Source organism: Aspergillus alliaceus (assembly GCF_009176365.1).
Source record: "Aspergillus alliaceus strain CBS 536.65 unplaced genomic scaffold BDW43scaffold_2, whole genome shotgun sequence".
Classification (NCBI taxonomy): domain Eukaryota; kingdom Fungi; phylum Ascomycota; class Eurotiomycetes; order Eurotiales; family Aspergillaceae; genus Aspergillus; species Aspergillus alliaceus.
This window is the reverse complement of record NW_022474685.1, coordinates 932,633-960,268: the sequence shown is the minus strand read 5'-3', so window position 1 is coordinate 960,268 and position 27,636 is coordinate 932,633. Positions and strand designations below refer to the sequence as shown.

General features: G+C 48.0%; 10 protein-coding genes and 1 non-coding gene across 11 annotated transcripts; 4 read left to right on the top strand and 7 right to left on the bottom strand.

Annotated features, from left to right (window-relative positions):
* Positions 1-186: 186 nt before the first annotated feature.
* BDW43DRAFT_305922 (ankyrin repeat domain-containing protein) lies at positions 187-976 on the top strand (the record flags this gene model as incomplete). The annotated part of the gene is made up of 2 exons (XM_032045901.1): positions 187-382; positions 438-976. 2 exons carry the CDS (start codon positions 187-189, stop codon positions 974-976), a joined length of 735 nt encoding a protein of 244 aa, XP_031905874.1.
* Positions 977-1,428: 452 nt separating this feature from the next.
* Positions 1,429-1,932, bottom strand: BDW43DRAFT_305921 (uncharacterized protein; the record flags this gene model as incomplete). Its single annotated transcript, XM_032045900.1, has 3 exons — positions 1,429-1,448; positions 1,507-1,574; positions 1,640-1,932. 3 exons carry the CDS (start codon positions 1,930-1,932, stop codon positions 1,429-1,431), a joined length of 381 nt encoding a protein of 126 aa, XP_031905873.1.
* Positions 1,933-3,319: 1,387 nt separating this feature from the next.
* Positions 3,320-3,409, bottom strand: BDW43DRAFT_t6. Its single transcript has one exon. It is a non-coding gene; the product is annotated as a tRNA-Pro (tRNA).
* Positions 3,410-3,600: 191 nt separating this feature from the next.
* Positions 3,601-5,956, bottom strand: BDW43DRAFT_319291 (threonine/serine exporter family protein; the record flags this gene model as incomplete). The annotated part of the gene is made up of 2 exons (XM_032048883.1): positions 5,472-5,956; positions 3,601-5,405 (listed from the first exon to the last, which is right to left on the bottom strand). The coding sequence occupies exons 1-2, from the start codon at positions 5,581-5,583 to the stop codon at positions 3,601-3,603; spliced, it is 1,917 nt and encodes a 638-aa protein (XP_031905872.1). The 5' UTR covers positions 5,584-5,956.
* Positions 5,957-7,409: 1,453 nt separating this feature from the next.
* Positions 7,410-8,481, bottom strand: BDW43DRAFT_305919 (uncharacterized protein; the record flags this gene model as incomplete). The annotated part of the gene is made up of 2 exons (XM_032045899.1): positions 7,410-7,429; positions 7,500-8,481. The coding sequence occupies 2 exons, from the start codon at positions 8,479-8,481 to the stop codon at positions 7,410-7,412; spliced, it is 1,002 nt and encodes a 333-aa protein (XP_031905871.1).
* Positions 8,482-9,318: 837 nt separating this feature from the next.
* Positions 9,319-10,259, top strand: BDW43DRAFT_305918 (cupredoxin domain-containing protein; the record flags this gene model as incomplete). The annotated part of the gene is made up of 4 exons (XM_032045898.1): positions 9,319-9,342; positions 9,461-9,736; positions 9,798-9,901; positions 9,962-10,259. The coding sequence occupies 4 exons, from the start codon at positions 9,319-9,321 to the stop codon at positions 10,257-10,259; spliced, it is 702 nt and encodes a 233-aa protein (XP_031905870.1).
* A 3,757-nt stretch (positions 10,260-14,016) lies between these two features.
* BDW43DRAFT_319290 (NAD(P)-dependent alcohol dehydrogenase) lies at positions 14,017-15,282 on the bottom strand (the record flags this gene model as incomplete). The annotated part of the gene is made up of 3 exons (XM_032048882.1): positions 14,017-14,319; positions 14,373-14,784; positions 14,840-15,282. 3 exons carry the CDS (start codon positions 15,280-15,282, stop codon positions 14,017-14,019), a joined length of 1,158 nt encoding a protein of 385 aa, XP_031905869.1.
* A 1,055-nt stretch (positions 15,283-16,337) lies between these two features.
* On the bottom strand, positions 16,338-18,571 carry BDW43DRAFT_319289 (putative transcriptional regulatory protein; the record flags this gene model as incomplete). Its single annotated transcript, XM_032048881.1, has 10 exons — positions 16,338-16,464; positions 16,497-16,883; positions 16,958-17,226; positions 17,297-17,432; positions 17,463-17,592; positions 17,645-17,841; positions 17,886-18,086; positions 18,147-18,265; positions 18,363-18,386; positions 18,449-18,571. The coding sequence occupies 10 exons, from the start codon at positions 18,569-18,571 to the stop codon at positions 16,338-16,340; spliced, it is 1,713 nt and encodes a 570-aa protein (XP_031905868.1).
* A 271-nt stretch (positions 18,572-18,842) lies between these two features.
* BDW43DRAFT_319287 (uncharacterized protein) lies at positions 18,843-20,103 on the top strand (the record flags this gene model as incomplete). Its single annotated transcript, XM_032048880.1, has 1 exon — positions 18,843-20,103. The coding sequence occupies one exon, from the start codon at positions 18,843-18,845 to the stop codon at positions 19,788-19,790; it is 948 nt and encodes a 315-aa protein (XP_031905867.1). The 3' UTR covers positions 19,791-20,103.
* A 1,533-nt stretch (positions 20,104-21,636) lies between these two features.
* BDW43DRAFT_296391 (Zn(II)2Cys6 transcription factor) lies at positions 21,637-24,378 on the top strand (the record flags this gene model as incomplete). The annotated part of the gene is made up of 7 exons (XM_032044203.1): positions 21,637-21,806; positions 21,863-22,798; positions 22,845-23,053; positions 23,100-23,232; positions 23,281-23,499; positions 23,547-23,702; positions 23,748-24,378. 7 exons carry the CDS (start codon positions 21,637-21,639, stop codon positions 24,376-24,378), a joined length of 2,454 nt encoding a protein of 817 aa, XP_031905866.1.
* Positions 24,379-24,447: 69 nt separating this feature from the next.
* BDW43DRAFT_296390 (Transketolase, thiamine diphosphate binding domain-containing protein) lies at positions 24,448-26,789 on the bottom strand (the record flags this gene model as incomplete). Its single annotated transcript, XM_032044202.1, has 5 exons — positions 24,448-25,085; positions 25,149-25,221; positions 25,275-26,116; positions 26,184-26,501; positions 26,570-26,789. 5 exons carry the CDS (start codon positions 26,787-26,789, stop codon positions 24,448-24,450), a joined length of 2,091 nt encoding a protein of 696 aa, XP_031905865.1.
* Between the last annotated feature and the right edge of the window lie 847 nt (positions 26,790-27,636).

Below are 27,636 nucleotides of genomic sequence, written 5' to 3'. Positions count from 1 at the left end.
AGATACTCGACGCAGGATGCACTTCGTCCAGACCTGTGGCCGAGGGACATCTTCAAAAACATCATCACAAAACTGCGGGGCATCTTCCTGAGCGATTATGATCCAAACATATCATTCATCCACCAGACAGCTCGGGAATTCCTTCTTGATCATAGCTAGCAGGGTATATGAAAGGGACATCTAACCATGGGGAGGGCACATAGTACTGTATCAAAATCCTATCTGGACTACCTTCTGCTCCCAGGTGAACCTAGCACTGCCACCTATGACTACGCTTTTCTAACGTACGCTGCCTCCAACTGGTCCTTGCACTATACGGCGCAGGATCCTGTGTTTGCCGAGCAGTACCGGACCGATGCTCGCAAGCTTTGCAAAGTAACCAGTAAGCAAGCGACAAACTAGCTGTATCATTATTTCAGCGGGTTTGAGCCCAGCAGCTGGATTATTTGACTGTAGCAAGTGTCTTGGTCTGAAGCAAGTCGTCCAAGCATTGCTAGACGAAGGCACCGACATCAAAGGCCAGGATGATGAGCACGGCACAGCCCTTCAGGTTGCCTCTGAGAGGGGGCATGGCAAGGTTGTGCAACTGTTATTGGAGAGGGGCGCTGACGCAGAATTACGAGGTAGGCATTATGGCAATGCTTTGTATAATGATTCACTTGCAGAATATGAGGAAATAGTGCAAATGCTGGTGGACAATGGGGCCAACGTCTATGCCCAAACTGGACTTCAAGGTAGTACTCTGCAGGCTGCTTCCTTTGAAAGACACGACAAAATTGTTCACATACTCCTAGAGAAGGGAGATGCTACTCTCTCACTAGAGGTTTTCTTAACACGTCCCAAAGACGATGAGGTTGTTGAGCGGTTGTTTCTTCAATTGATGCGAAGAAGAGGGTGGCACAATCTCCAGCGACGACCAAGGGGCAAATGCTTGGCTACACGGCTTCAAGAAGTGGGTTTCCGTGCACCAGGATAGATTGTCCAGGCACTATTGGTTAGTTTGGGGCCAGCGAAGCATTGTTAGGGTATGAGGACCTCGATAAGCAGATAGAAAGGTTCCTGCAAAACGGGCTCATGGACAATGAAGACCTTCTAGAGGAACAACGAAGCATTGGGGAAAGTATTACTCGGCTAGCTTAGTTTATACACCTAACATTCGGTATTTCATCTAGTCATAATAGCTATGGCATATGTTACTCTTCTTGGTAAATATAGAAAAAGTATGTATAGCGAAGTGCTACATTTTCCCCGAGGGATAACTAAGTGTTTCCATTCAACAAGACGATATCAAGCCTATACATGTTAAATAGGTGCTCAGTGACGGACCGGTTCTTTTATCGGCCAAGTTCAAGCGCACTATTTATCCATTTGAGCATGCCTTGCTCCCTTATCGCTCTGATCCAAAACATCCTGCCCTCATACACTCATTTAACAGGCGGGAAGCGGGCCTATGGAGCCGTTAGATTTCCCCACACCAATGCTCTCTAATTATAAAGATCAACTCACTGCTCCACGTAACATATGTGCCATACGCCAATGCTACCCAATAACCATTCGTCAATTTACCCCAGCCCCTAGTAGCATGAAAATTAGGAAACTCCTGGCCCTCATCATCGATCTAATCCAAAGATATACTTACTTGTCGCCGTTAACTGGGGTCGTGTTGGAGCGAGTGTAGCAGACCAAGCTGATCTTGGTTCCCTTTGAGTACTGCCCAACAGCATTGCAGGAGGTCTTGGGACAGGTGCGGTAACGAAGCCCGTCTACCACGACAGTACCGCTAACCGCTCGCTTCTCTAAGTCCCGCGATTCAAGATCAATGGCTGGAACCTCTGGTTCCGCGTAAACTGTGGGAGCAGCGTCTTCTGGCATTGCTGCGCCCAAGGCCGTCGCGGGAAGGAGAGCAGCAAGAGCGATGACGGAGAACTTCATCTTGATAGCTCGTTAAGAATATGAATAATGGACTGGAATGTATATTAGCTGCTGGGATGCATATTGATCTTACATTGGGAGGACTTGAAGACGCTTTAAATAGTCCAATCCTGCTATCCGTGCAAATAGATCGACACTGGAACCATGATACCCACGCAATCAGGACGGAACCATCACTCGGAATCCAAGCAGCGTAGGATCGTGCAACAAGAATCTATACGAGATGGAAAGAAAGGATGCATCCATCCATACTCGTGTTACTGTCAATGCATTCGAAGTCTAAAAGGCGAGTTGTTCGTATTTCCCCTTTACCGGCTTGGCGAAGTTGATATCCTTCATCTTGTTGTAGCGACAGAAGGCGACATGATTGGACTGTTAATTTATATCTTTGCAGACCCGGGATGAGCCTGATCACCATCCTAGTATTAGCCTTGGGAATAGCTTTGCAGAGCTTCGTATCTATACCTAATTAGACCTTGCCCCGCTCACTAGACGGAGGAGGGAGGGGAGGATACGACATTCATCCACCTCTCACATCTTGTTAGCCCCTGCCAAAGTCTCCATTGTAATGCTAGTGTTCTTGGCAACAATTCGTTTTCCCTATCTCGGCCAATCTTCGTATTCAGGATGTAGATCTTATGAGGGAATGTGTCTCCTGTTCGCTCCAGCCTTAGTTCTTCAGAACAACCACTAACTGAGTGAGCCGCAAGTCATAACGGAATGTCCGGATTCACTGGAACTTAGGGCTAGGCTTATTTCCCGATCACAAATCAAAGTAGTTCCAACGAGCTCCGACATAACTCTAACAGGCTGCTACCCTCACGATCATCTACTCAACTACCACATAAAGCCAAACGTCCGATCGTATTGTTTGCAGCACATGAATAACTACTGTGCGGCGCGCCACCGCTACAGAATGCCTACCGTATTCGGTCTAGTAAGAAATTCTGCGGTTTCTATCTTCTATTTCCCATTTCTAATATCATCACTAGGTACAAAGTATCTACTGGCAGCAGTTCATCCCCGGCCCTTTGCGAACATCACTGCGCTGGACGTGTAACCGCACGGTGTAACCTAAGGCCATCGAGACCTTGGCTATTCCGGCCTCTTATGTAAATCGATATTTGTTTCTAGTGTATGTATCCTGGCGGTCTAAAGAGGCTTCAGGTCTAATAGGCCGCACGAAACTAGTAACATCTATATCCTTGATTCGTTGGACGAAGCGAAGCTGACGCGTAGATAGGGTAGGCTTCGGTCATGGATTCAACCCGAGATATATATACCGTTTCAAGCAGGTTGAGCGTAGAGTGTTCACTCCGTAAATCAATATATATATTTATATATATCTGAAGAAGAGAAAAAAGAAACAAGAAGACAAAAAATGATCGGCCCGAGCCGCGGATCGAACGCGGGACCTCTCGCAGATATGCTTGGGTTATTTCCCTAAGCGAGAATCATACCACTAGACCACCCGGGCGACTTGTTGAGAATCGAATATTTATCTTGCACTATAAAGCGCAACTAAAGATATACATATCTGAAAACAGAAGCGATGTGGAGATCTAGACTATGTAACAAAATAACCCTTGGCACTAATTGTCTTCTACAACTAAAATCAAAATTGACGATAGATTGTCTAGTAGGATAAAAAGAATTAAGTAGGAATAATTACAGGTTGAAAAGCCCGCTTCTCTGTTTCCCACGGGGATAGACCACCAACGCGGAGAAGAACAAACCAACTGTAATTCCTAGCGCTGTCTGGACCATGCTGTAACCTAGACCATACAACGACTGCTGCACGGCTGCGAGGGTGCTAGCACTGTCACTCACAGTATTATTCTTGACCGACTCGGCATAAGCCAGCCCCGACATGATCGATCCACTCGTCGCGAGACCGGACGAAACCAAGGTAAACATGCCGGGAACAATGGCTGCCGCTGCATGCCCATGCCACAGCCGAGAGTACAGGTTAGCCAGCAGCCCAATGGCAAATGCAGAAATCGTGCTGGCCAGTCTGCTATCCAAGGCCTGACTGAAATAGTTAGCAATGTACCCGCTCACGCCTAGGAATACCGTGACCGGGAGTTGTTTCCACCTCGCCTGGTTGAGCACCGCCGCGATTGCACAATAAATCGCCACGAAGACAAAGTGCTGGATATATTCGTTACCGTAGATCGCGAGACTTTCCGATGGGCATGAAGTCTCAACCGTCGCATTCTTGTCGAGGATGCCGTAGATCGTGATGCCTACCGTGATTCCATACCCCAGGAACAGGGAGTAGATGATTGTATACACTAAGCGTATCGAACCGGCCACGATCTGATGGGACTGCAACTCCAGACTACTGCATAGGACAGAAAATCCGGGGAGTATCAGCGCGATTGAGGACTGGGTCATTGCGGAAAAGCAAAACACAGGGGTTCCCCCAACTCGAATGCTGCCGAACGCACGGCCTAAGAATGACATTAGGATGGCAACGGACACCTCAAAGACGTTGGAATAGACAGGGGATGCTGGGGCGAGCACGTTTTGCATAAACCCGAGGAGGCAACCGAGGACAAAGATAATTGGCATATCGATAGGCCGCGCGTTAAATGCCCAGGGCCCCACAGCAACGCTGGCTAAGCCTGACAGGAACACCAAGCTCCAAGCCGTATGGTAGCGACTTTTGCGCTCCATCAGCTGATTGAGGTCGCCAATCGCATGTTCGACGCTGATCCGGTCATGTACCACGTTCTTATAGATATTATGCGTGTGCGCCAACCGCCCCAGGTCTAAGCCTTGCACGACGGAAATCATGTGGACCTCCGCAGTCCTAGTGAGAGAATCATCGAAAGAGACTATCATGCACCCAGGGAGATACATGAACTGGCCTGGGATATCAAGCACATTGGCCGTCATCCGCATGTACTCTTCCAATCGATGGGTCGGGGCGCCATATTTCATCATTGCCCGACATAGAAGCATGATGTATCGTTGACGAGTTAGAATCGCCGCGATATGCTTGGTCAGCCGGACCTGCTTTGCAGGCCGTTTGCCCTTCGACCGATCCCCTTCCTCATCCTCATACCACTTTTGCTTTCGGCGCTTCTTGTTGTTCGCTGGCGGAGAAGACTCGTCTTGGGACGTGTATGTGGATATGCTGCTTTGGCTGATATTTCGACGATGGCCCATTTGGTGCTGCAGAAGGTATGAGAACACGCCTCGATCCGCGCCACGGTCGTTTGACTCGAAGGAGTCCTCCGAGAGCTTCCCGCCCACACCTAGCTTTCGAACCATAGTTTGAGCTTGTGAAACCAGATTACTTTGCAGCTGTGACTGGTAAGAGTCAGGCTGGGCTTGTTCGTCCGGCAGCATATTCAGCAGCTGTATATCCTCCCTGGCCTCGTATTGTTCAGGGTGAAGAGCAGTATCAAGGGCATCGCCTTGGTCGGCTGGACGGCCGAGGCGGGCGGCGACCCGTGCTCCGGATTCTCGAATCGACCGGAAAGGATTAGGGAAGGAATTCAGGAAGGATGGTGTAGAGGTACGGGGCGGACCGGGGATATTGCTGTCATCGTCTGTCACGCTCCTCGAGTGAGAGGGGCGATCGGCAGCACCATTGTTGGCTACATGATAACGCTCGTCCGAATCGTAGGGAGCCTGTGACATGTTGTGCAAAAGCTGCAATCATGACCTGGCTGATTAAAATCTGGCTGAGGTGTGGAGTCCAGTCAGAGACGAGGATTCACCGGCACGAAACCTGCCACATTCCTCCCCCGGGAAGGTATTTGAGGGGGTGAGGGGAGGCAGGCAAAGATGTTGGAAAGGAGAGGATTTGGGACAAAAACATTCTCAATGTGACGTCGGCTCCCTCGGACGAGAGGTTTCTCAGCGTTGCGGAGTTTATGGGGAATGATTTCGGCCCAATGGCCCTCTGGGAAAGCGCTTGGTTGGTGAACTGTGGAGCTCGAATGATGCCAATTACCAATGATTGGTGACACAGAGCCGAGACAGAAGCTTGTCTCTTGTTTTTCTCCTTCACTTTTGCAGGTCAGGTTCTTCAATGGCTGTTGGAGATGTGGATCAACAATGGACCAGGTGGCCAGAAAGACTTCCTGATTGGGATATCTTGCTGAGTCACAACCCTAAAGATCACGTAACTCCTTCTTCTTATTGGACACTGCATGAGAAGAGTGGATTACAATTGACAGAAATGAACCGCGGTTGTTTTCCAATTGGTCGAACCACACAACACCCGCCAGGAACCAAGACCTTGGAGGCTTCTAGATGTACGTATGCATCGATATATATAGACAGGATGTCACATCGTCGGGAGCTGGGCATTATCAAAGAAATCTCTACGTATGGCGTGAGCCCCTATACTATTATTGGGCCTTGAAACCTACAATCCGAAGAATATCACTAAAGTAGCGCTGCTATATCGTAGCCGATGAAGATATATATATTGCATTCAACAAAGCGTGATATCACAATCTATCTCCTACAATACATTTAAATACTAAGAACTACCTATTAATTTCCGGCTAAAAAGGATGTGCCAACATGAACAGGGTATCTCTGCTTTTGATGTTTGGACGTCTCAAATCGAAAACCTAAATGGCGCTCTACGCTCCAGATGTAGTCGCTCAGTCATCATCAGACTGAGTCGTGTAGTGAACGACCATACCGATGTCGGGGCTAACCAGACTAAATATGTAGGTTACTCGGTGAGCATTTTCCGTTTCTCAAAATTGACACTGCTAGACGTACTCTAGCTGTGTTTGTTCTTGTAAGTGTACTTTATGGTCCTGGAGGTCAAGGTAAACGGACTTTTCCAGATGCTCCGTGCATGGTCAATTGCTCTTGGAGGCAAGGGTGACCCTCCCCGGGGGTAAATGGGCTCTAAATTCAATCAGCCACAGTGGCTAAATAAGAAGAGTAAAGCGAAAGGCCACCTTGGAATCTGTCAGTGGCCTCAACCTCATACCTAATGGCCGTCTCGGCAGAGCGTTTGCTCCCGGATGGAGAGTGCTGCTCTTTGGCCTGGCGTTGTAGTTCCAGCAAGTAAAATAAGCTATTACTAATATACTTAATAAGAATATCTAGAAGCTTATTACAAAAATATACAATCTCTATACAGAGAATATCTTGCTTAAGAATAAGTATAGCAGCCTTGAGAACGCCTTAGTTAATAAAGTAAAGAAGCGGCAGCGAGGAAAGTCTTTACTCTTTAAACTTTATACTCCTGAAGATAGATATACAGTGTTTTACTCACCTAATAAAGTTCAGCAAGCGCTGGAACTTCAGGCAGTTAAGGATCAAGAGATAGAGCTTACTAAACCTTTAAAAGAGTAAGAAAAGCTTTACTGTCAGCAGAAAAAGAAAGAAGAAACAGTGCTTAGCTCAAGAGAGAAAGTAAAATCAAGAAATGCGGCATGCAAAAAAGCAGCAAGAGATAGAGACAAAATAGCAGAAGAAAGAGAAAGCACAGATTACTAAGAAGGCCTCTGTACAGCTTTAAAATAACTTCAAATTTGTTAAAAAAGCAGTCCTGAGACAGCTAAATGTTCTACAGTTCAACATACTACAGATATCGCTCTTACGCTGCTTGATAAGGTTGTATAGACCCCTACGCCTTAGGGCGAGGGTCGAGAGCTGCAAGCAAGCATGAATAGGCACGGTCCTTGAGGAACGGAAGAGAGGAACTCCGAGAGTGAATAGCGGGAATAGAATAACAAAGACAAGGATCATAATCACTGCATGTGTGATTCTTTTCTTGTTGGTGGATTGAGAGCTGACGGTTGAGGCGGCTTGTGCGGAGCTAGAGGTAGGCATGTCTGATGAATTTAGAAATGGGTTTTTGGAGCTGCCGCTAGTTGCTTGCTTTAGGTTGACAGACACAAGACCGAAATCATCATGCATAGAAATAACCGCGGATGGACTAGTTGAGTTCAGCACGGGGCCATATTTTACAGCCCATATCCAGGGGCTGGATGGACTGGTCACATCTTCTTTTCCTCCGGGCCAGGTAATACAGGTGTCGCATCGGATATTAGCCGTTATGACCACATTCTTGATGCCACTGCCACTTAAGACGGAGATTCGGGCCCGTAGGTTATAAAGAGTCTCGACGTGCTGGGCTCCCAACAGCGGAGAGACGGTTATATTTCTCCCCGTTGTATAGACGACAAAAATGTTGGTTCCTCGCATGCCTATCCCTTGGCCCACTGCAAACCATCGGACTTCGCGCGTGGATTTCGTTTGGATGAAAATGTGGCCCGATCCAGAGGCGGAAGTTGACGGAGGGGTATTAACGCTATATGTGATCGCATTCTGACCCAGAGGAGTGAAAGTTTGTATTTGAGCAAACGTGTATTTACACGCGAAAGCAAGCCAAAGCCACACACCGCATATATTAACCATATTGCAACAGCTCGTGGAGTACAGGTTTGTCGGGCGCCTAAGGGAAGCAGGATCATGGGCCACAGTAAATGGGATTGACACTGAAGGGTTGTCACTCTTGCGAGACAATGAAAACGGCGCATTCAGTCTACCCTTGGCCTTCATCTTGGCCCAGACAACCGGATAACGACATGTTCCGAGCTTCCGTTCCTAATCCCCAATGGGCAGGCTGATGGACAGCCTGTTTGATTGAAAGGCGGATCACATAAATTGAAAAGCAAATAGGTTGAAGGCTTCAACAAAGAAAGTCAATTACAGCCAGCTGACTGTCGAGAGAGAAAGAGAAAGGCAAACGCCCATCGAACAAAGAGGACAGTCCAAATCGCGAATTTGCCTTTTGAACCCTATATGTAGAGGTCAAGAATGGCTGAGAGAAATGTAGCGATCAATGGCTTGCAGATGAGGCGGTGCGAAACTTTTCCGCAGGGAATCCCAATCACGCATCGTACTTTTAGAATAATAAAAATAGATCTTGGTTGGAGGCAACTGAGGTGCGGAGAACAGCCAGTGCGAAAAGAGTTTGGTTGGCTTTAATCAAGCCTTAGACAACGTAAACCTAAGCTAAAAGCTCAGTGGGACTCAAAAGATAATTCGCTATCTCAGAGCGAGGGATCCTATATTTGAAATCAAGTATCCATGCGTGGCCTGACATAGATCCTGAACGAGGACACCTTCCATGGTACCGAATAAAATCCCAACGGAACAGCAACCTCCTTTTGAATCAGCAAATGTAAAATAATTCACTATTCATGTTTTTGACCTGTTCTCCCTGGGCTTTAGATTCGCCTCATTTACCTCTTACATCACGTAGTATGCTGGATCTAACATTTCGTATTCTCATAACTGTGGCTCTCATGTCTCAGTCCCGTTACATGGTCGTCACAAGGTCATGGGCTCTATCTAAGGCTCTCGTAGTAGAAGCAGGTAGATTATTTTCCTATAATGGCTTCCCAGACCCCTCGAGACGTGAGTGATCATACTACTCCTCGGTGACGCTTGAGTTGAGCGTAGCATTTGGAGATAACGATACGAAAGATGGAGCATAATTCTTTTCCTCTGCTGGCTTCCTCTTATCTACGCGCAGTATGATGAGCCAACCAGTACGGCTAAGGGGTCCTCTGCCTCACATACTACTACTTCATCAACGTCAGCACCCAGCGCTATTCACTCTGTCGACGTAGGAGAAGATGGCTTTACATTTGATCCTGATACATTGGCCGTCTCCCCTGGCGGCAAGGTTGAGTTCCACTTCTATCCCGGAAACCACTCCGTAGTTCAAGCTGCTTTCTCTCGCCCGTGTCACCCCCTGAGCGAGTCGAATTTTTTCAGTGGTTTCATACCAGCGACGGATGGCGAGTCGGTGAGTGTGTCCAGACTCCACTTAAGAGCAAATTACTGATATACAATTTCCTGCGGCACAGCCAGAGGTGTTCACGCTGACCGTCAATGATACCAAGCCCATCTGGTACTACTGTGGCCAGGTTGGTCATTACCAGGATGGTATGGTCGGGGTCATCAATCCACCGTGAGTATAATATATCCAAATTGCCTGCAGTGTCCCTACTGAGAGTTCTTTTTACCACAGAGGCAATGGCCCAGATACGCTAGATGCATTTAAGTCAGCAGCCTCAGAAGCCAGCGACATCACGGTGCCGACTACTGTCAGTGGTGGTATTTTCGGAAAGCCAAGCAATGAGTCAACAACAGGCACTGCCATCGCGTCTTCAAGCTCTGGGTCTACAAGCGCTAGTATGTCAGCAGGTACTGGGTCTACAACCAGCCCCAGCCCCAGCCCAACGGCTGAGAGTTCGACTCTCCGCGCTTGGCGAAGTCTGAGTCTGGCCCTCTTTCTGTCCCTTCTGGTAGGTGTACGTATGATGTAAGTCTAGGACTATCTCATCTCTTCCATGATGCGGTCAAGATATAGCGAGTTTTCCCAAACTGATAACGTATCCCGTAAGCGAGTCGGCCACGCCGCTCCGATATCCACCACCGAATCGAATTCTAGGGCCTTTATCAACAAAACAATTGTATTTTTATATAAAATAAAATTAGGAGCTCAATTAGGACATTGTCTGCGAGTATGTCCTACAATATGACAATCACTGCAATGCGGTGGTGCTTGTACGCGTGGTCTAACTGCAGAAAGCGCTGGATCTATAGGTATAGTATCCTGAGCTCCTTGGACCTTATTCTCGCGCTGGAATTGCTCTAAGCCCTTCTAAATAGTAAAGTCCTCTGTAGTAGCTAGCTGTCTAGTAGAGCACTTCTATTTTTGAACTTGTATTTTATTAGTAGCACGTAATTTGTGTATTTCATCACATGCAAGGATTGCTTTATTTAAGGCCAGTTCATGGCCTTTAATAATCTTGTCTAATCGTGTCTCTATTAAGGATTAAGGACTCCCTGCACGCGCTTTAAGTAGCCTTTTCACTATAGATACCTGTTTTTCCAGTTACCTGGTTGTATAGGGTGTTTTAGGTGCTGAATTCGTTGATCAACTTCCAGATAGTATAGAGGTTCTTAGTTAAATATTTAACTCACTAAGTATTCTCTCTGGATTAAATAGAACTAGACCAGCTCCTGTAAAACTATTCTGAATAGTTTCTGCTTTAAAAGTATCTTTATAAGCTTCAATAAAGATTTTTAGAAAGATAAGCTTATTAATATAGTTGATTTTATAGTGTATTCTCTTTGCTATATAGCTTCTGTATGTATTCTTTAGAGATTTAAAACAGTCCACATCTAAAGGCTGTAGATTATGGGAAGAATATGCAGGCATATAGATAGAAATAATGTTATTCTTACTGTATAATTGATTAAATTGAGGTGTGAGGTAACTGTCATGGCCATCAAGAATAAGCAGGCGATAGTTTCCAGTTGTATGACCAGTAGTAGCAGGAATAAAGAGATTTTTAAGCTAGTAAAGGCCTATCTCATCAGTAGTCTATCTATTAGGACTAACTTCAATTCTCCAGTTGTGTAATAGGTCCTTCTCTTGATACCAATTCTCTATATGAACCTTATCTTTAAAAATAATGTATGGTGGAAGTGCCTATCCAGTAGAATTAATATATTTAATAGAGGTAATCTATTCTTAATTACCTGACTGTATAAAAAGTGCTTTTCTATAGTAATTAGCTCTAGTAACTACCTGAGCAGTAGCTACTAGACCTATAGTAAAATCAGTTTTATTAAAATTATAGATATCTTCAGTTATAATACTATACTGTATTATAATGATTTGTACGCGGTTAAACCACTTCTTAATAATTTTTGGATTATTATATTTAGCGCGCTGATAGTTATACTGTTAAGAATAGCAAGTTTTTATTTCTTCATGTCATTTGATAAAAGTTATATACCCATTTCTCTCCAACAGATTAAATAGATGTAGTACCGCGCTCAGCAAGTAAGAGATTAGCTATTTCTTATATATAAGATTATCTAGAAGACGCTCCATGTTGATCTAGAGATAGAATCTATTGCATAAGTAACTTCTCTTCATTTTGGGTTATCTTATGACTATTAGCATGTGTTTCTAAGTGATATATTTTCCCATGTAGCCGATCTTGCAAGGTAATACAAGGAACATTATAAACACGTGCCGCTTCATGAATATTAGATATTTTTTCATTTTTGAGAGCGGAAATAGCAAGTAGAAGCCTTCCCTCTTGCTCAGTTAAATTTTTTGAATTTTGACGCGCTTTTCGAGGCATGGTAGATGGTTAAATTGAGTGAGATTTCCGACTGGAGTCAAAACGCACGGAATGGCCGACTCGCTTACGTGGCCGACTCGCTTACGGGATACGTTAATTAATACTCCTTACTTTGCCGCAATGATATAATAAGCGGTCTTCTTGTGGTTTCTCAGTTATTTCGACCATAATCTGTTCAAATGTACTGGCAACCGATCGCCTGAGGAGGGGCCTTGATCCAACAGGCGCTAAGCCAGGCAACTTAATTGGAGGAAAGTCTAGACTATAAGCCACTAAGTGTTTCACTATGACTGCATAGCCACAGCCTTTCCTTCCTTGGGAAATGGGCCAAAGGTTGGGCTGGGGCACCCTTTTGAGGGAGCCTGCTTACTTTTATGCTGTAAGTGTACATCGTTGTTCAGATGTTCTTAATTGTTGGATGTACCGAGTCCTCTAAGCATCTGCTACTTCTATAGTAGGGTTATGTCACATGCGTTCCGGTACAACGACAGATTTCGGAATTGAAGAAGCTTTAGAGTAATCTCCCATTGCCGCCTAATGCACGAGAGATTTCTTGAACTTGGGCCCTTGAGGGTTATAACCCCTCACGGGCTTCTGTCATCCCGAATGTTACTATGATGAACACCCGTCCTGGATAACCAGAAAGTCCGGACTGATGGTGGCCATATCAGTATTGTCCAACATCATCGCGGCGAGGTGCGAGCTGCTGATATATTTAAATGGGTGAGAATGGCCTTCAACAGCAAAGCGAAGTGCGACATGAATGGATAGACACAAAGGGAGTCGGTTGGTTGCTCTCTTCTCGTTTCCCCAGGTTTGACTTCTTTCAGAAAGGGGGTTTGCAATGCTACTGCCTTATCGCCAATTTTATTGGAGCACAAAGTTACATATTCCATACATTCCCCAAAGAGGCCCTGCTCTTCGGGGGCCAAGTCGACTTCAGTGCCGGACTTTTAATATGTTAGATATTCGGTCAGTCCCGAATATCAGGTAAGAAATGATTCATAGAACGTCTTAAAATGATCAAGTCTAGGGCCTTTTGGGCTCTTCTTCATGATATTGATTATTCTGGTGATATTTATGATTCTTGTATGATTCTTGACTTTCTTATGTTCATAAAATGCGAAGGGCTTCGTTTTTACCCCTCTTTAGTCGCATGACTCTGGTCACGTATAGCCATTTTATCTGACATCCCCCTTAAAGAAATCACGTCAACTTCTTCCCGGTGAGTAGCCTCCGCCATTCCGGTTGCAAGATGTCAGGGATCTAATTTTTAAGCATAAGTGCTCATCGGGCATGTTGTCCACGCCCTTGGCGCTGATCTTCCAGCAAATCATGATAGACAATCGGCAAAACAGTTGGTTAAATCACATATATGTCGGAAGAGTACGATACATACGTCAGTTAACCCAGGGCAAGTTTGAACCTCGTCATATAGCATAGTCAAGCAGGTAGTCTCCGCGCCGGGATCACATTCCCGATACTCAAGCTCAATCCCGGACGCCCTGATGTCCAATAGGCTCTCCCGAGAGGAATAGCGGCAAATCATTAAGATTGGTAATATGATGGAATATTACATTGCGGGAGCCACCGAACATGGCGCCCCAGAGCCCCTGATGGGCTTCATTACTACTCAGTACGGAACATCTATAGTTACTCGTCGGGGTGATAATTACCGTTGATTGGAGGAGTCCTGTTCGTTTAAAAAACTCTTGCTCACAGTAGGCAGCCTAACCCACCAAATCCGATAATTGAGCTCGACGAATGGTCCCACCCCTGGCTGACAAAATTTCTAAAATGACTCTTCCTTACTCTGGCTGACCACCTATGCTCCAATTTCCGGACATGTTTAATGAAATATACACCCTGTAGAATGAGATTAATGAAGCTGCATATTTTGTAAAATACTTGTTACTTCTAATCAGAGATTAACGACTGTCTTGATAACCAGCTTAGACTCTGCGTCTCGTGTCTTACTGGCAGTGTCGTATGCATGTGGGACAGACTCGAGCCCGGAATACCGATGCGTGATGAGTTTTGTCACGTCTGGCTTGAGGGCGTGTGACTTCACAGCGTTCATTATCTCAATTGCTCGAGGATAGCAATTCACGTAGCGCCACACTGACACCACATTGATCTCACGGCCAGTGAGCTCTGCGACTGGCCATGTTTGGATAGCAGTTCCCATTCCCACAAGCACAACATTGCCGCCGTTTTCGGTTGCCTGTAACTGAATGAGTTTACTTGGTTGGGTTAAGGATTGGAAAGAGAACTCACATAGATCGACGTCTGCACGCAACTCTCAACTCCTGTACACTCAAAAACATGGTCAACCCGGCCCACATCTTCACCTCCTGGCCATTTCAGTTTCCCAATCTCCAGAGCTAGATCCCTCGCAATGGCAAGGCGGCTGTCGATGGTATCCGCTTTCTTCGGGACGACCACAAATCCTACATCTGCAAAGCCATGCTCCAGTGCGAATGCAACCCGACCTTCGTCAACGTCAGTAATCACCACACGACATTTATGTTCGATTTTTGCAACCGCGGCGCACAAAAGACCGACTGCCCCAGCCCCAAAAACCACGCAGCGCGCTCCCTGGTCCACACCGGCTCTGTTGACAGAATGGATGCACACGGATAAAGGTTCCAGCAGAGCACCATCGTCATATGAGAGTGCGTCGGGCAACCTTGAATCATTACTTATCAGCCATAGTCATTTCCGCTAAGGACCACAACACTTACTTATGACACCACTCTGCGGGGTGGTCGATGTATTCTTGGAGTGTCCCTTGGAAATGGGGAAATGATGCTCCACTGCTTCGGAAGCGCATTTTGGCGCAAATGTTGTATCGGCCAGATCTGCATTTGTCGCATTCCAAACAGGCAACACCGCTTTCGATCGCCACTGTATCACCTACTTTGATTGCTTGAGTCTTCAGAACTGTCGGACCTACTTCCACCACCTCACCGGCTGCTTCATGCCCACCGCACAAGGGCTCTTTTACTTCGATTGAGCCATTTCTGTGGAACTTGAAATAATGCACATCGGAGCCGCACAAAGTCGTTGACCGGACGCGAATTCTCACATCTGACGGCCGAATAGAGGACATCGGCCGCGCCTCCAGACGCAGCTGCTGGGGGCCATGGAGGTATTGGCCCTTGCTGGTACTGGGAGAGCTAGTCATTTCTTTTCCTCGAATTGAGGACCTGAGTCACCGATTCTGTCATGGACGTCCTCGAGTTGGAACGGGAAATCAAGTTAATTACTTGTACTGCAGGCGTGAAATGACTTCCGGTCGTCGGAAAATGACTTCAAGGCCTCGAGGATTCAACACCCAGTAGCAAATATTGGCGCATACTGGCGTCGGCATTAGTCTTCCGAAAGCAGATCAACTAAATCCAACACTAAAGACAACCGTAATATATTGACAAGCGTCTGTTTCTCAAACTTTCAGGCCTTCCTTCGTCTCCGATCATCTGTTGCAGTATTATGTGTGGCGACAAAATGGCGTCCTCTTACGTCCCCACCGCCATAATCATTGGTGCCGGTCCTAGCGGTATTGCGATAGGGTACGCATCGGTTGAAGCACGAACTAGGTTTTAATGATTTTCTGGTAATATCTGCAACTTGTTCACCGGTTATGCGGCGGAATTTTGGCATGTTACAGATATATGAAGAACTGGATATGGTGTGGGAGACACGGCGATCAAACGCCTGTCTGGGCTGGCAAAACTCTAGATAATGCTGGTCTTAAACATCACTCATATTAATGGCTGTGACCTCGCACCCCTGAGCAAAACAAGAGAAGGCTATAATACCTGATTTCCCACAAGTCTACTGTAGAGAGAACTTTAATCTTAAGTTGGTGTGACAGCCGCAAGGGACGCATTTTTGATCCGGGATACCTTGATTCCCTGCATTAAGTCTCTTGTGCTCGCGACCTCTGGCTGGGCCCGCCATCGGCCAGTGGTTAGCGCTCACTCAGTACACACCAAATTGACCGCGAATTCAACAACCAGCAACAGAGCGTGTCAAGCTCCGCATTAGTTCACCCCGGCGATACAGGTCCTTAAACTCCCACGCTACAGAGAAGTGCAAAATCAGCTTCACCATTTCATACTCTCCGAATTCCAGACCTCACGGCAAAGACGCTAGGCTGAAAAATGGGGAGTAGTTTTATGGGGGTCGCCTCAAAGAAAATGTATTCAATCTTTCACCCAGCATAGAATTCTCGACACATCAGAAATTATCAAATTGGGATGTTTTCCAGAGCTCAGACTCGATATCAGGCCAATTATGATCGGTTAGGTATGTGTCGATGGCTAGATCAGTATATTGATCGCCAATAAGGTGAGGTGAACGTCTTCTTGCCTCGGTCTGGACGTAATTCGCGGCGACATCATAGAGGCCTTGAAAATGCGCAGCTGTCTAATGCAGCTGGAATACCGAGGCGATCGTGCCAGCGAATGCAGACTGTCAATCAATTGTTGTAAGCGCTCCAAGTCTGACGGGTCAGAGTTCCCGACAATGTTGCAGACTAGAATTAAGAATGCCATGAACGGTGCTAACAGAAGGATCTCATTGACCCACAAGTCAACACTGGGAGGCCATGTTGGTGCATCTGCAACAATGGAAATACAGACTTTGCTATCTTCAAGGGCTGCCCTGGCTGCTGTGATACACTCTGTACAAGAAACCATGCTGAAAGGTTTCTCCAACGGAGCACCTCTATAGATGGATGCCAAGGTAGAGTAATCGAAGGCCCGGTTGGCATGTATGATAAACCTACACAGCCCAGGATGTATTACATGGTTAGTCCATTGGTTTGGCCGTTCCTGAGGAATAACGTTAGCCGGAACATGCCCAAGCGACCAGGATGACTTGCATAGAATTCAAGTCTCGCAGCTATCATTTGTTGTAGCTCAGAAGCGAGCGTAATGGCACGAGACACAGACTTCTCAAGTACGTAAATCGCCCAGAACAGGCTGATCTTCCTCTGTACACCTTCTGCTGGCTCTACTGCCACAACGCGGTTGCTATGTAACCCAAGGGCCTGGCTCATAAGTGACGCCCTGGAAATAAACATCCACGCTGTGAAAGCTCTTCCACAATGAAGACAGTGAAGGGCCTGCCAAATTTAGCACTAGGAATACAACTACGATCGGGAAGGGCAACGGGGATTTCAGAGGTAAACATACAGCCATGTACATAGCGCATATAGAGTCCATATTCGTATTTATATGGAAGGAAAGGCTTGATATGATTGTTTCCAGGCTGTCCCTGCAGGTCAACGCCTGCACCTCGTAATCTCGCCTGACAGCATCACCCACCGCTCTATTCGAGCACTCGGTAAAGAGCTAGGACAGAACATAGTGGACAATAATTAGCTCCATATCTGTGATGGGACCGGGCGAGCAGGCTTTGATGACGTATTGAGTGAACTTAGTTAGGGATCCAAACTCGAAGGGCCAATAAAGCTGACTGGGCGTACTCTCTGAAGGATACTTAGTAAATACAGCGCCTCGTAAAAATAAGGAGGCGCGCACCTTGAGCGATCCTTAAGTACGTCATGGTTTTTTCCAAGGAAGGGATAGGCAGATCCCTGAGACTGAAGCCTGAAGGAAGCTCCTTCGGAAACGGACGTGAGCCTTCCAGGGTCTCATTCTTCTGCCTTTGGACATTGACTGTCGACCACAAGAGATTCAGTGCGGAAGTACGTTCAGTGACAACGCTGCCATACGAGCTGTCCACCACAGTAGCCTGGAGAGCCTCATAACTTGGGCAAACAATGAGGACTCGATAACGTTTGCCCGACTTAGAGGCTGTTCGCGGGTTTGAGCACTGCTGGGCTGAAGCAACGAATATGATGGCACTCGTAATTCAGTTGGATTCGCGAAGCCAGGAGTACCAAGGCGCTTATCACCTAGCCGCTTTATTATCTCGCCAAGCTCGTCAATTTTGTTGGAAATATGCTCAAGTCTTCCCTCACTGCCAATCATCACTCAACATCAGTACCGAAATGAACGGGAATTAACAGTTCGAACGCACTATTCACTCGAGATGAGGATTCGTTGCCGCTTTGGTTTGGCTTTATGACCGAGTATGTAGGTGCAACGCGCTCCAGTCTTGACGCATTGTCTACATGGGTTAACGCGATCACACTTGGTCTGTCATAGAACAAGAGAGTCAATAGAAAGCTAGGTGATAGGCCGCTCTAGGTATAGTCTCTGGTCCACCAGTAACCAGCGAAGAGAGGTTTCTCACCTTGCGCTGACGGCAACGATCACACTGTCCACCATGATTAGCACCCGTAGTCCATACAGCATGAATCGAAGAAAAGGCCTTCCTACAGCCACTTTCTCAGTTGCCGCAGTCTTATGCTCAACCGAACCCTTCCATTGTGAGCCGAAGTCTTCCTCCCTAGGCTCCTGGTCAGTGGACCTACAGCTGTTGTCTACGGCGCCGCCTGACATCATAAGAACGGGTTCCGCAGGGACCGCCAAGAGCGCGCACTCCGGAAGAGTCACGACCGTCTTTGGCCATATATACTTCGCTATTCCCTGCCCTTTCTTGCGGCTTTTCCCCGCAAATTAGCTTTCCCTAACGCTTAAACAAAGCATTTAACCATGAAGTACCGTGGTGTTGTTTACGATGTCGGTCTCAATTTCAATGGGGATGGATTCTCCGTCGAACCATTCGATCCCGCTTTGGTAGAGTACGACATGCGCACCATCGCCAACGATAATGCACGCCAACGCCGTGCGCATTGAGGGAGAGGACATCTACCGGTTGGAAACCGCTGCACTAATAGCCCACTCTATGGGACTAAAGGTGTTCTTTAATCCGTGGAAGATGAATGAGGGCGTCGACGGGACGCGCGCCTACTATGAGGAGGCCGCGGAGGCGGCTGAAAAACTGCGAATCAAAGGCATTGATACAGTCTTTATTGCCGGCTGTGAATACACGATCTTCAACAAGGGAGTTTTTCCTGGCGAGTCATTCAATGAGCGTGCAATGTTCCTCGGCTCTCAGTTCTCTAGCGGCCACATGTCGAAAGATATTCCGCAGGCTTTACGTGACAAGTCTGTGGTACCGAATCATGTCTTGCAATCTTTTATTGAGGTTATTCGGGCCCAGTCTAGGGGACCAGTCACGTACTCGGCTGGCTCCTGGGAAGTTGTGAACTGGGACATTTTCGACATCGTTGGTATAGACTACTATCGGCGAGGTGAGACCGCAGAGGAATACATTTCGGGCCTTGAACGTTATCGGCTCAACAAGCCTCTCGCAGTTCTTGAAGTCGGCTGCTGCGCCTACGAGGGAGCAGCCAGGCGAGGAGATGGTGGCTTCATACTTCTAAAAGGCACAAACCAGGACGGAAGCGGCGTGTTCGAAGGCGACATTGTCCCGACGCGGAGTGAGGAGGAGCAAGCTGACTATGTATGGACACAGCTCAATCTTCTCGCTAAAGCGAATGTCCACGGGGTCTTCATCTATGTGTTTTCATTTCCCTGTATGCGGAGTGGAGAAGGTGCCAGAGACCTTGACATAATGTGCTTCTCGTTGGTCAAATACTTCCCCGAGCAGGACCCGAGATCAAAGGCTATGCCTCCATGGGCGCCCAAGAAATCTTTCCACCGGGTCGCCGAATTCTTCCGCTCCTTACAGCTACAGGGCCCTGCTGCATGTTAACTGTGTCAGTCTCAAAGCATCTAATGGAAATTCCATGTGTGCCACGGAACCAGGTTTTAGGGCAGTGTAAACAGTGAAATGTAAAAGGTCTTATGGTTTAATTCGCGGCCTCCTTATGAACAAAACAACGTTATCCTTTATACAGGATTAAACATGATGTCGTTGATAGACCTCCTGCAACAGCCTTCTGGCAAAAATATGGGTGGCGGAATTGTTGCGGCAGGCGGCAATAGTAGCACGTACATGTTGTGAACCAGAGCCCACTGACCCGCACTCAATTCCCGGACTAGCATTTTGGCGGTGCGGCTGAGAGTTCAGAGAAGAGTGTGCAATGGTGAAAGGTTTCGCACTTCTCTGTACTCGGGGATGTTGCTGAGGAATCCATTTCCCCAAGGTCGCGAGAGACAGTTTCGTTCCCCATTACGAAGCTCTCATGCTATAAGTTAACCGGCTGCGACCGTCGCCAGTGATCTACTGCCTTTTTTTGTCAGCGCCGCAGACGTTAATCCAGTACGAGGGACAGCCTGACTGCAACGCAAGGCGCAAAATATGCTGCTCAGACCTTTGACAGCGCTTCCAGCATAGTGACTATCATACGAAGAACCGCCAGAGCGCGAAATGGGAAGACTTCATCGGGAAGATTCCGGCCAAATTCTTTAATGTATCACGCGCTGCAGTCGCTCGATCGGTGAAGTCGCAATACGTTGATGACTTCTCTCGTCATAAATCGGGAGAGTACTCCGGTCATTAGGAGGATAAATCCGTGTGAGGAACTGAGGATAGACTAGATTGAAGCACGGGCCAGACGCTTAGTGGTCTGTCTCCTCAACACACATTTCGAGAACGAGACCAAGCAGCCGCCACCGTTATATAAGAGTAGATGTCCCTAGACGACGACGATGATGATATCATTTACACTGACCCCTCGCTTATATCGACTTTATACCACAAGACCAAAATACGAATCCGTACCCAGTATAGTGGGTAGTCGGTACTGGGTAGTGGTTTAAAATCAACTGCTTAAGTTGTAACCCTCAATTGAGGTACAAGTGTGATGGTGATCCAACTAACTATGTGAGCAGCTACGGCTATTTATAGCCAAAGTAGCTGCCTTCCTACTGCCCAGCTCACCAGCTGCCTCCTAGGCTACCCCTGGTAGCCTACTACTTCACATATGGTGTATCATATGGTCACGTGGTCTTGGGATCCAGCAGCTTAAGCGATACGCAGGCTACTACAACTATATCCCCACCTCTGTGTCTCTATCGTACACGATCCCATTTCTTACGGGTGACCCTTAAGCCTCGCCTAAGGGCCTGTATTGGCCATTTGCCTTCGGTTCTGTCCTTGCGGCTCCCTTGGTTCGCGGCGCTACGAAACCTTCGAGATGCTTCTGCAAAATCTAGTACAGCCTTCATGTGGCTGATTCTCCCCTTTTCTCCTAAGCATGGTTGAGACGTCGCCGAATGCGTCGCCGACCTCTCAGTGTAGTTTTTGCCGTGGTATCTTCAGTCGCGGGCAGTCGAGTATGACATGGGTGACAGTTCCTTTGCACCGCATCACACTTGTCATCATCTCGAAATCAATACAGTTTCCTGCAACACGCCAGCCAGCAGTGACCAGCTCGCAGCTGCGTAAGCAGGTAGGCACGGTTTCGTGGCAATGGGTCGAATAGTGGCCGCTTGATGTCATCATGCGATTCGCGTCGCAGAGTTCCATAGCACGTCACGTGGCCCTCGGAACTTGGTTCCCGAGGATATTCTCAACTGACAACCTGCCTCAGTAGCATGGAGAAGCAACGAAAGGAAACCTCAATATCAAGTCTGTTCTAGCAGTGCAATGCAAAATGCCACTACGATCCTCGGCATCATCTAAACCCATCCGTAAACATGTCACAACAGCCTGCAATCCCTGCCGCGAAGGCAAGGTGAAATGCGACGGTGTTACCCCGGTTTGCAGGAACTGTCGGGCGAAGGGGAAGAGCTGTAGTTATCGGCAGACTAGCGATAAGCGCAAGTAAGCGGGCCAGAATACATTTTCGAAGAAACTGCATCCTGATGTGGGATGTTTAGAGTCCCCCTGCGAGTCACGATCCATGTCCTTGCGCAGAGAATCAATCGACTCTCGCGCTATATCCAGGACCAGGGCCTGCAGGTGCCGCAGATGGAGGAGAGTGATTATCTGACTATCAAGGACATTTTTGAGACGATTGAGCTGAAACTTGACGATGCACCTTGTAATGACAGGGACAAAGATACTGAAATGGCCGCGGCCTCAGTCTCCCACGGTGGCTTTGAGGATGCTCTGATACCCGAAAATCACTCTAGGGGCGATGGGACTTTTGATCTACAGGCGCCGTTGACTGGAGCGGCTGGTGCGGGGACTGTGGATGCCCAGGAGCTGTTACCACCGGTAGGATCGTCAGAATTGCACTCAGCGCATTCACGGACACCAGAGGACACCTCACAACTGCATTATTATGGCACCGGAATGAATATATCTTCTGCTCCTGCTCTGGATGATTCCTCGCCAAACGCGGCGTCTGCACTGCTCGAGCTGGCGGATGCAGGCCTCTACCATAGTACGGCGCCCATTGGACGGGGTGAAGAAAGCGCACCGCATCCAGAGAATAACGCTGACGAAGAGGAGGAGGATGAAGTCACAAACCAACTTTCGTGTCGGTTAGGGAAACTCCAGGTAACGCATGATGGGCGGCTGCGGTATTTTGGGTCCACGTCGAACTTCACGTTACTGGATATACTGGTTGATGCTGCGCCTTCGTGCCAAATTTCGTCTCAGCGAGCGACGCAGGACATGCTAGAGGATGCGGGACTTGGACTGAAAGTAGACGAATCTCTTGAGACGCATCTGCTTCAGTTATATTTTACCTGGCACGGCCCTTGTTTGCATGCCGTAGATGAGGAGATATTTTGGAGGTCGAGGGCGCAGAAGAGCAATAATGATGGGGTTGACTCGCCATATTATTCTCGTACGTTGTCTGATGCAATGTGGGTCGAAATTCCTGGAACCACAGGTTGGTCGCTAACAAATCAGGTGTGCGATCGGTGCTAAGTATGAGCCAAAATATCACCCCGACCTTGTGACCTACCCACGATCCCTGGCCGAGTTTTTCAGTGATAGAGCAAAGATTTCACTCGAGTCAGAGTTAGAGAACCCTTCCCTCACGACGGTACAGGCGCTGGTTATCTTGGGTGCATATGAAGCGTCGTGTACGAGGGACACGAGAGGCTGGCTGTATAGTGGTGAGTGGGAATTTCGTGACCTCGGGATTTCTATTAAGAAGAGTAGGGATGGCAATGCGGCTCGCCTTTGACCTTGGATTGCACCTTGATATGGCTCCTTATGTGGGAAGGGGTACTATTTCGTGTAAGGATTACGATGTCCGCCGAATAACCTTCTGGGCCGTCTACATGAGTGAGCAGTAAGCAACTTCCTTGCTATCTCTCTTTTGACAGCTGCTGATGTTTAGATTCTGGGGTTACTATCTAGGTCGACCGACTCGGAGCCCGATGGATGGAGTCACTGTGCCAAAGCCTGACAGGGACAGTCACCTTCCTCCGATGAAGTGGAAGCCGTATGGCTCTCCGTATCTATCCATGAATATGGCCAACCTCCCGAATCCGCTGGGGCCAATGTGCTACCAGTGGGTTTCATTGTATGATTACATGTTACCACTTACGAACATTTTGTGAGCACTTCCCCACTCCTATTAAATAGCTCAGGCTGACGAGATAGATACGGCTGTTGTGAGATATCGAAACATCAGCTTCAAGAGCTTACCTCCAATACAGTGGAGAAGTTGAGACTATGGAAGGCAAATCTCCCACCGGAGCTGAAAATCCACGAGAAGCCAGATTTTCCACAGCCGCTACCTCATGTTCTGGCTCTTCAGTAAGTGTTGTTGGCTTGTCTCAGATCCAGCACTAAGAAGTAAAGCATGCAATACCACCAATTGATGATCCACTGCCACCGCCCATATATCTCCCGGCACCATATCCAACCACAACCACCCCAAGGCCCAGGCTCCTCGCATGCCCGCATGATGTGCATGGAATCAGCCATTGCCATTGCCCAAACTCTGGCACTATATGAGCGATACTATAGCTTCCGGCGGGCCAACTTCCAAGTCGTGTCCTTCATCTTCTCTGCCGCGCTGATCCTCATATTTGCTATAGTCCCAACACGGCAATATGAACATGACCGGGAATTGGTGGCTTATTTAAGTACCTGTTTTCGCGCGCTTGACGAAATGGGCAGCCAGTTCGAAAATGCGAACCGGACGAGTACCTTCTTGAATACGCTGCAGCGGGAATGGCAGGCTTGTCAGCGGAGTAGGATGGCCCGCGGCGTGAAGAGGAAGTTTGATATTCATCGTGAGCCGTGGAAAGATATTCTTGCCAACCAAACTCAAAGCCTGCAGGGCTCTGCGGCCAGCGCGGGGTTCTGCGCTGATATGCGACCTGGCGTCGATTCCACGGTAGAAGGCTCCTTGTACTCTGTCGATTTCATGGAGCCTGATCTATGCAATATTCTGCTCAGCGAAGGCATTCCTCGAGCGTTTGTGTAGATATACCTCTAGATAAGAATCAACTCAAAGCACTTGTGCATGCCACTGTCTATTTTAACCGAGGACGAGCTACAGAGACTGCCAACCAACTCCCCTCGCATCTCTCCCATTTAAGAAAGCCAAATACCTCTTCAATCTCCTTACAATACCCTCCGCATCTAATTCAAACCGCGCATAATTACTCTTATTAGATGCCGAGTACCCGAAACCACTCATCCCAATACTCGCCGTCACATACCGCGCCCATGTCGTCGCCACATACTCCTCCACACTAACAATAGGCTTCCCATCGAGCCTAAATACACCCTCTCGATACTCCCTCTCCTGACGATCGAGAAGATCGAAACTCGGACAACTCACAATTCGACATTTAACACCGTCTCCGCGCAGGATCCGAGCAGCGTCAACGACATGGCACAAACTACTCCCACAGCTAGCAAGCGTGATATCGGCATTCATGACTTCGTCAATCACATACGCCCCACGCAGGACCTGTAGTCGATCTGTATTTGGAACGTGGGAAACAGGGTCCCGCGCGACGGATATCATAGTCGGGCTGGTCTTTGCGTTCGCGCTAGTGAGGGCATAGATCCACGCGCCGAGCGTCTCTTCGGCGTCGCAGGGCCGGATGTATGTCAAGTTTGGCATTGCCCGGAACAGGCTATCCAGTTCGACGGGCTGATGCGTTGGGCCATTCTGACCTTCGGCTGTACGAGGTATATTAGTGGATCAAGAACGAGGCGGGCGAGTAGGTGAAGGTCCTGGCTTACCGAACGAGTCATGGGTGGCGATATGGATGGTAGGGAGATGGCTGAGCGCGCCCATGCGGACGCCGGGAGCGGCCTATTTCGTTTCTTCCATTAGTTTTTTCGCATGTATGAGGAAGGGGGACGCACGTATAGGTAGAACATCAAGAACGTCGCCGTGACAGGGAGGAACGTGCGCGGGTGATATGCTGCCAGCCCATTCGATATCGCCGCCATTGCGTGCTCGCGGATCCCATAGCGGATATATCGACCCTTATATCCAGCTCCAGTGTTTGGAAAGAAGATGTCGGTCTCCGAGTAGAGGAATTTATTCGAGGTGACGAGATCAGCCCCTCCGCCACAGAGAGCGGGACACTCCGCCCAGAGCTTCTGCAGGATGAGTCCATTGGATTCTCGAGTTGCTGTGCCCTCGAACACTGTACTGTCTAGCCTCATGAGAATTTTTGTGATCGAATCTGTGTCTAGATTCCCCGAGCGACGAGCGGCAAATTTCGCAGCCTTGACTGGATGCTTCTTTGCGTATTGCGAGATTAGGTCATTCCATTCCTCCTCCAGGGTCTCACCGGCTGCTTTCCTCTCTCGAAAGAAGGCCAGGCCTCGTTCGGGCGGGGAGTGCGTGCTAGAGGGATCCTGGCCAGCGCGGATCTTAGATGCTGCGACACTTTCCGTATCGAAGGCACCGTGATGGGCCGTTGCTGTGCCTGCTGTGCTTGTCCCGACTCCAATCACTGTGCGGATGTTGATGAATACTGGCTTTCCTTGAAGATTCTTTGCGTGCTGCAAGGCTTCCCGTATACTTTGAACATTGTGGGATCCATCAAGTACGTCGAGCACATACCATCCAGAAGCACGCATCTTAGAATTCACATCCTCGGTGTTGATCCAGGCTAGCGGACCGTCACAAGTCACACCGTTGTTATCGTATATCAGAGTTAGGTTATCCAGTTTCAGGTGCCCGGCTAGAGAGATCGCTGCTTACCATTAGCATCAATTATACCCTAAAGTAGGCCTCGTAGGTAAGGAAGCAGACAAACTCACCCTCCAACGCGACCCCTTCCATCAAACATCCGTCCCCGGTCATACACCAGACCCTCGACCGCACAACCTCAAAACCCGGCTCATTGAACGTCGACCCCAGGTTCTTGGCCGCGATCGCCAACCCAACTGCATTCGCAATCCCCTGACCTAACGGCCCTGTCGTAACCTCGACACCAGGACACTCAATTTCAGGATGTCCATGCGCAAGCGTCTCATACCCGTTCAGCTTTGCGTCCCCATACCCTTTCAGCTCCGCCATTGTCCAGGCGTCGTACCCAGTTAGGTGGTTGAGGGCATAGAGGAACATTGCGCAGTGCCCTACAGTCATCCTAATTAGCTTTCTGACATAATGACGTATAAAGATGATGACCAGAAGGGGCGAATACCGTTTGAAAGTACAAACCTATCCCTATCAAACCACTTCGGATTCGACGGGTTGTACCTCATGATGTACTTCCACAATGCGACGCCGATAGCTGCCATGCCAATGGCAGAGCCTCCGTGCCCACCGCCATTCTGGTTGCATATGTCGAAGATTAGGTTACGGAGAGTAAGTACGGCGAGTGCGTCGTCTTCTTCTATGAGCCTTGATGTTACGGGCGACATGGTGGGTAGATGGCAGTAATGGTGAATATAGCAGGACAGCGTGTCTCAGTTCATAGACTGCTATTGAGCAGCTTATGATAGTGCTGAATGGAACCATTGATGTATATATATATCTGTGCATGTGGGCATAACCACCTCGGTGCTCGCTCAGGCCTCGATTCCATGCACGGAATTCCTTTCCCGAACTGCAAGGACGGTCATCCTCCTGTGTCTGAAGCAGGCTTTGCGGCGGTAATAATCGAACCTTTACATTTAAAAAGAGGATTCTATGTCAGAGAAAGAGGTGTCTGGGCCTCAACATGGAATCTGGAAAGCATGCTGGGTATAGGGTTGGAGGAGCACTATCAATAACCCTCCTTTTGCACGTTTCTCGCATTCGTATTGCAACCAGCAGAGTACTCGCTGCTGGTTTTGGAAGCAGGAAATTTAATTCTAATGCATTGGTTGCAAGTACCTTAGGCCATGGGGTCGGAAAGCGGGTATTGTTTGTAACTGACTGGTTAAATCTTTTTCTCAGAGACAAGGCAATTTGTGCTTATCGACCTGTCTCCTTTGGTCTCTGTTTGTTTGAACATGGGTGTCATTCTAAATCTTTCGTTAAACTGGAAGGCCATATTATTGCTGCAGTAGGATGTCATATAGTAGTAACTAATTAAAAACAGCCTTGATGACCAACTGCGACATTGCATCTTGAACCTATGTGTAATGAGCTTCCTTACATACGCGGCCAGTTTTTGGCGGGGGTACGGCGTCCATGATCTCAATGGCCTGAAGAGAGCAGAAGGCATACCACCAGACCGAGATACAGTAGTGGAACCCGCTTTCAATGGCTACTTTGTCACCCGGC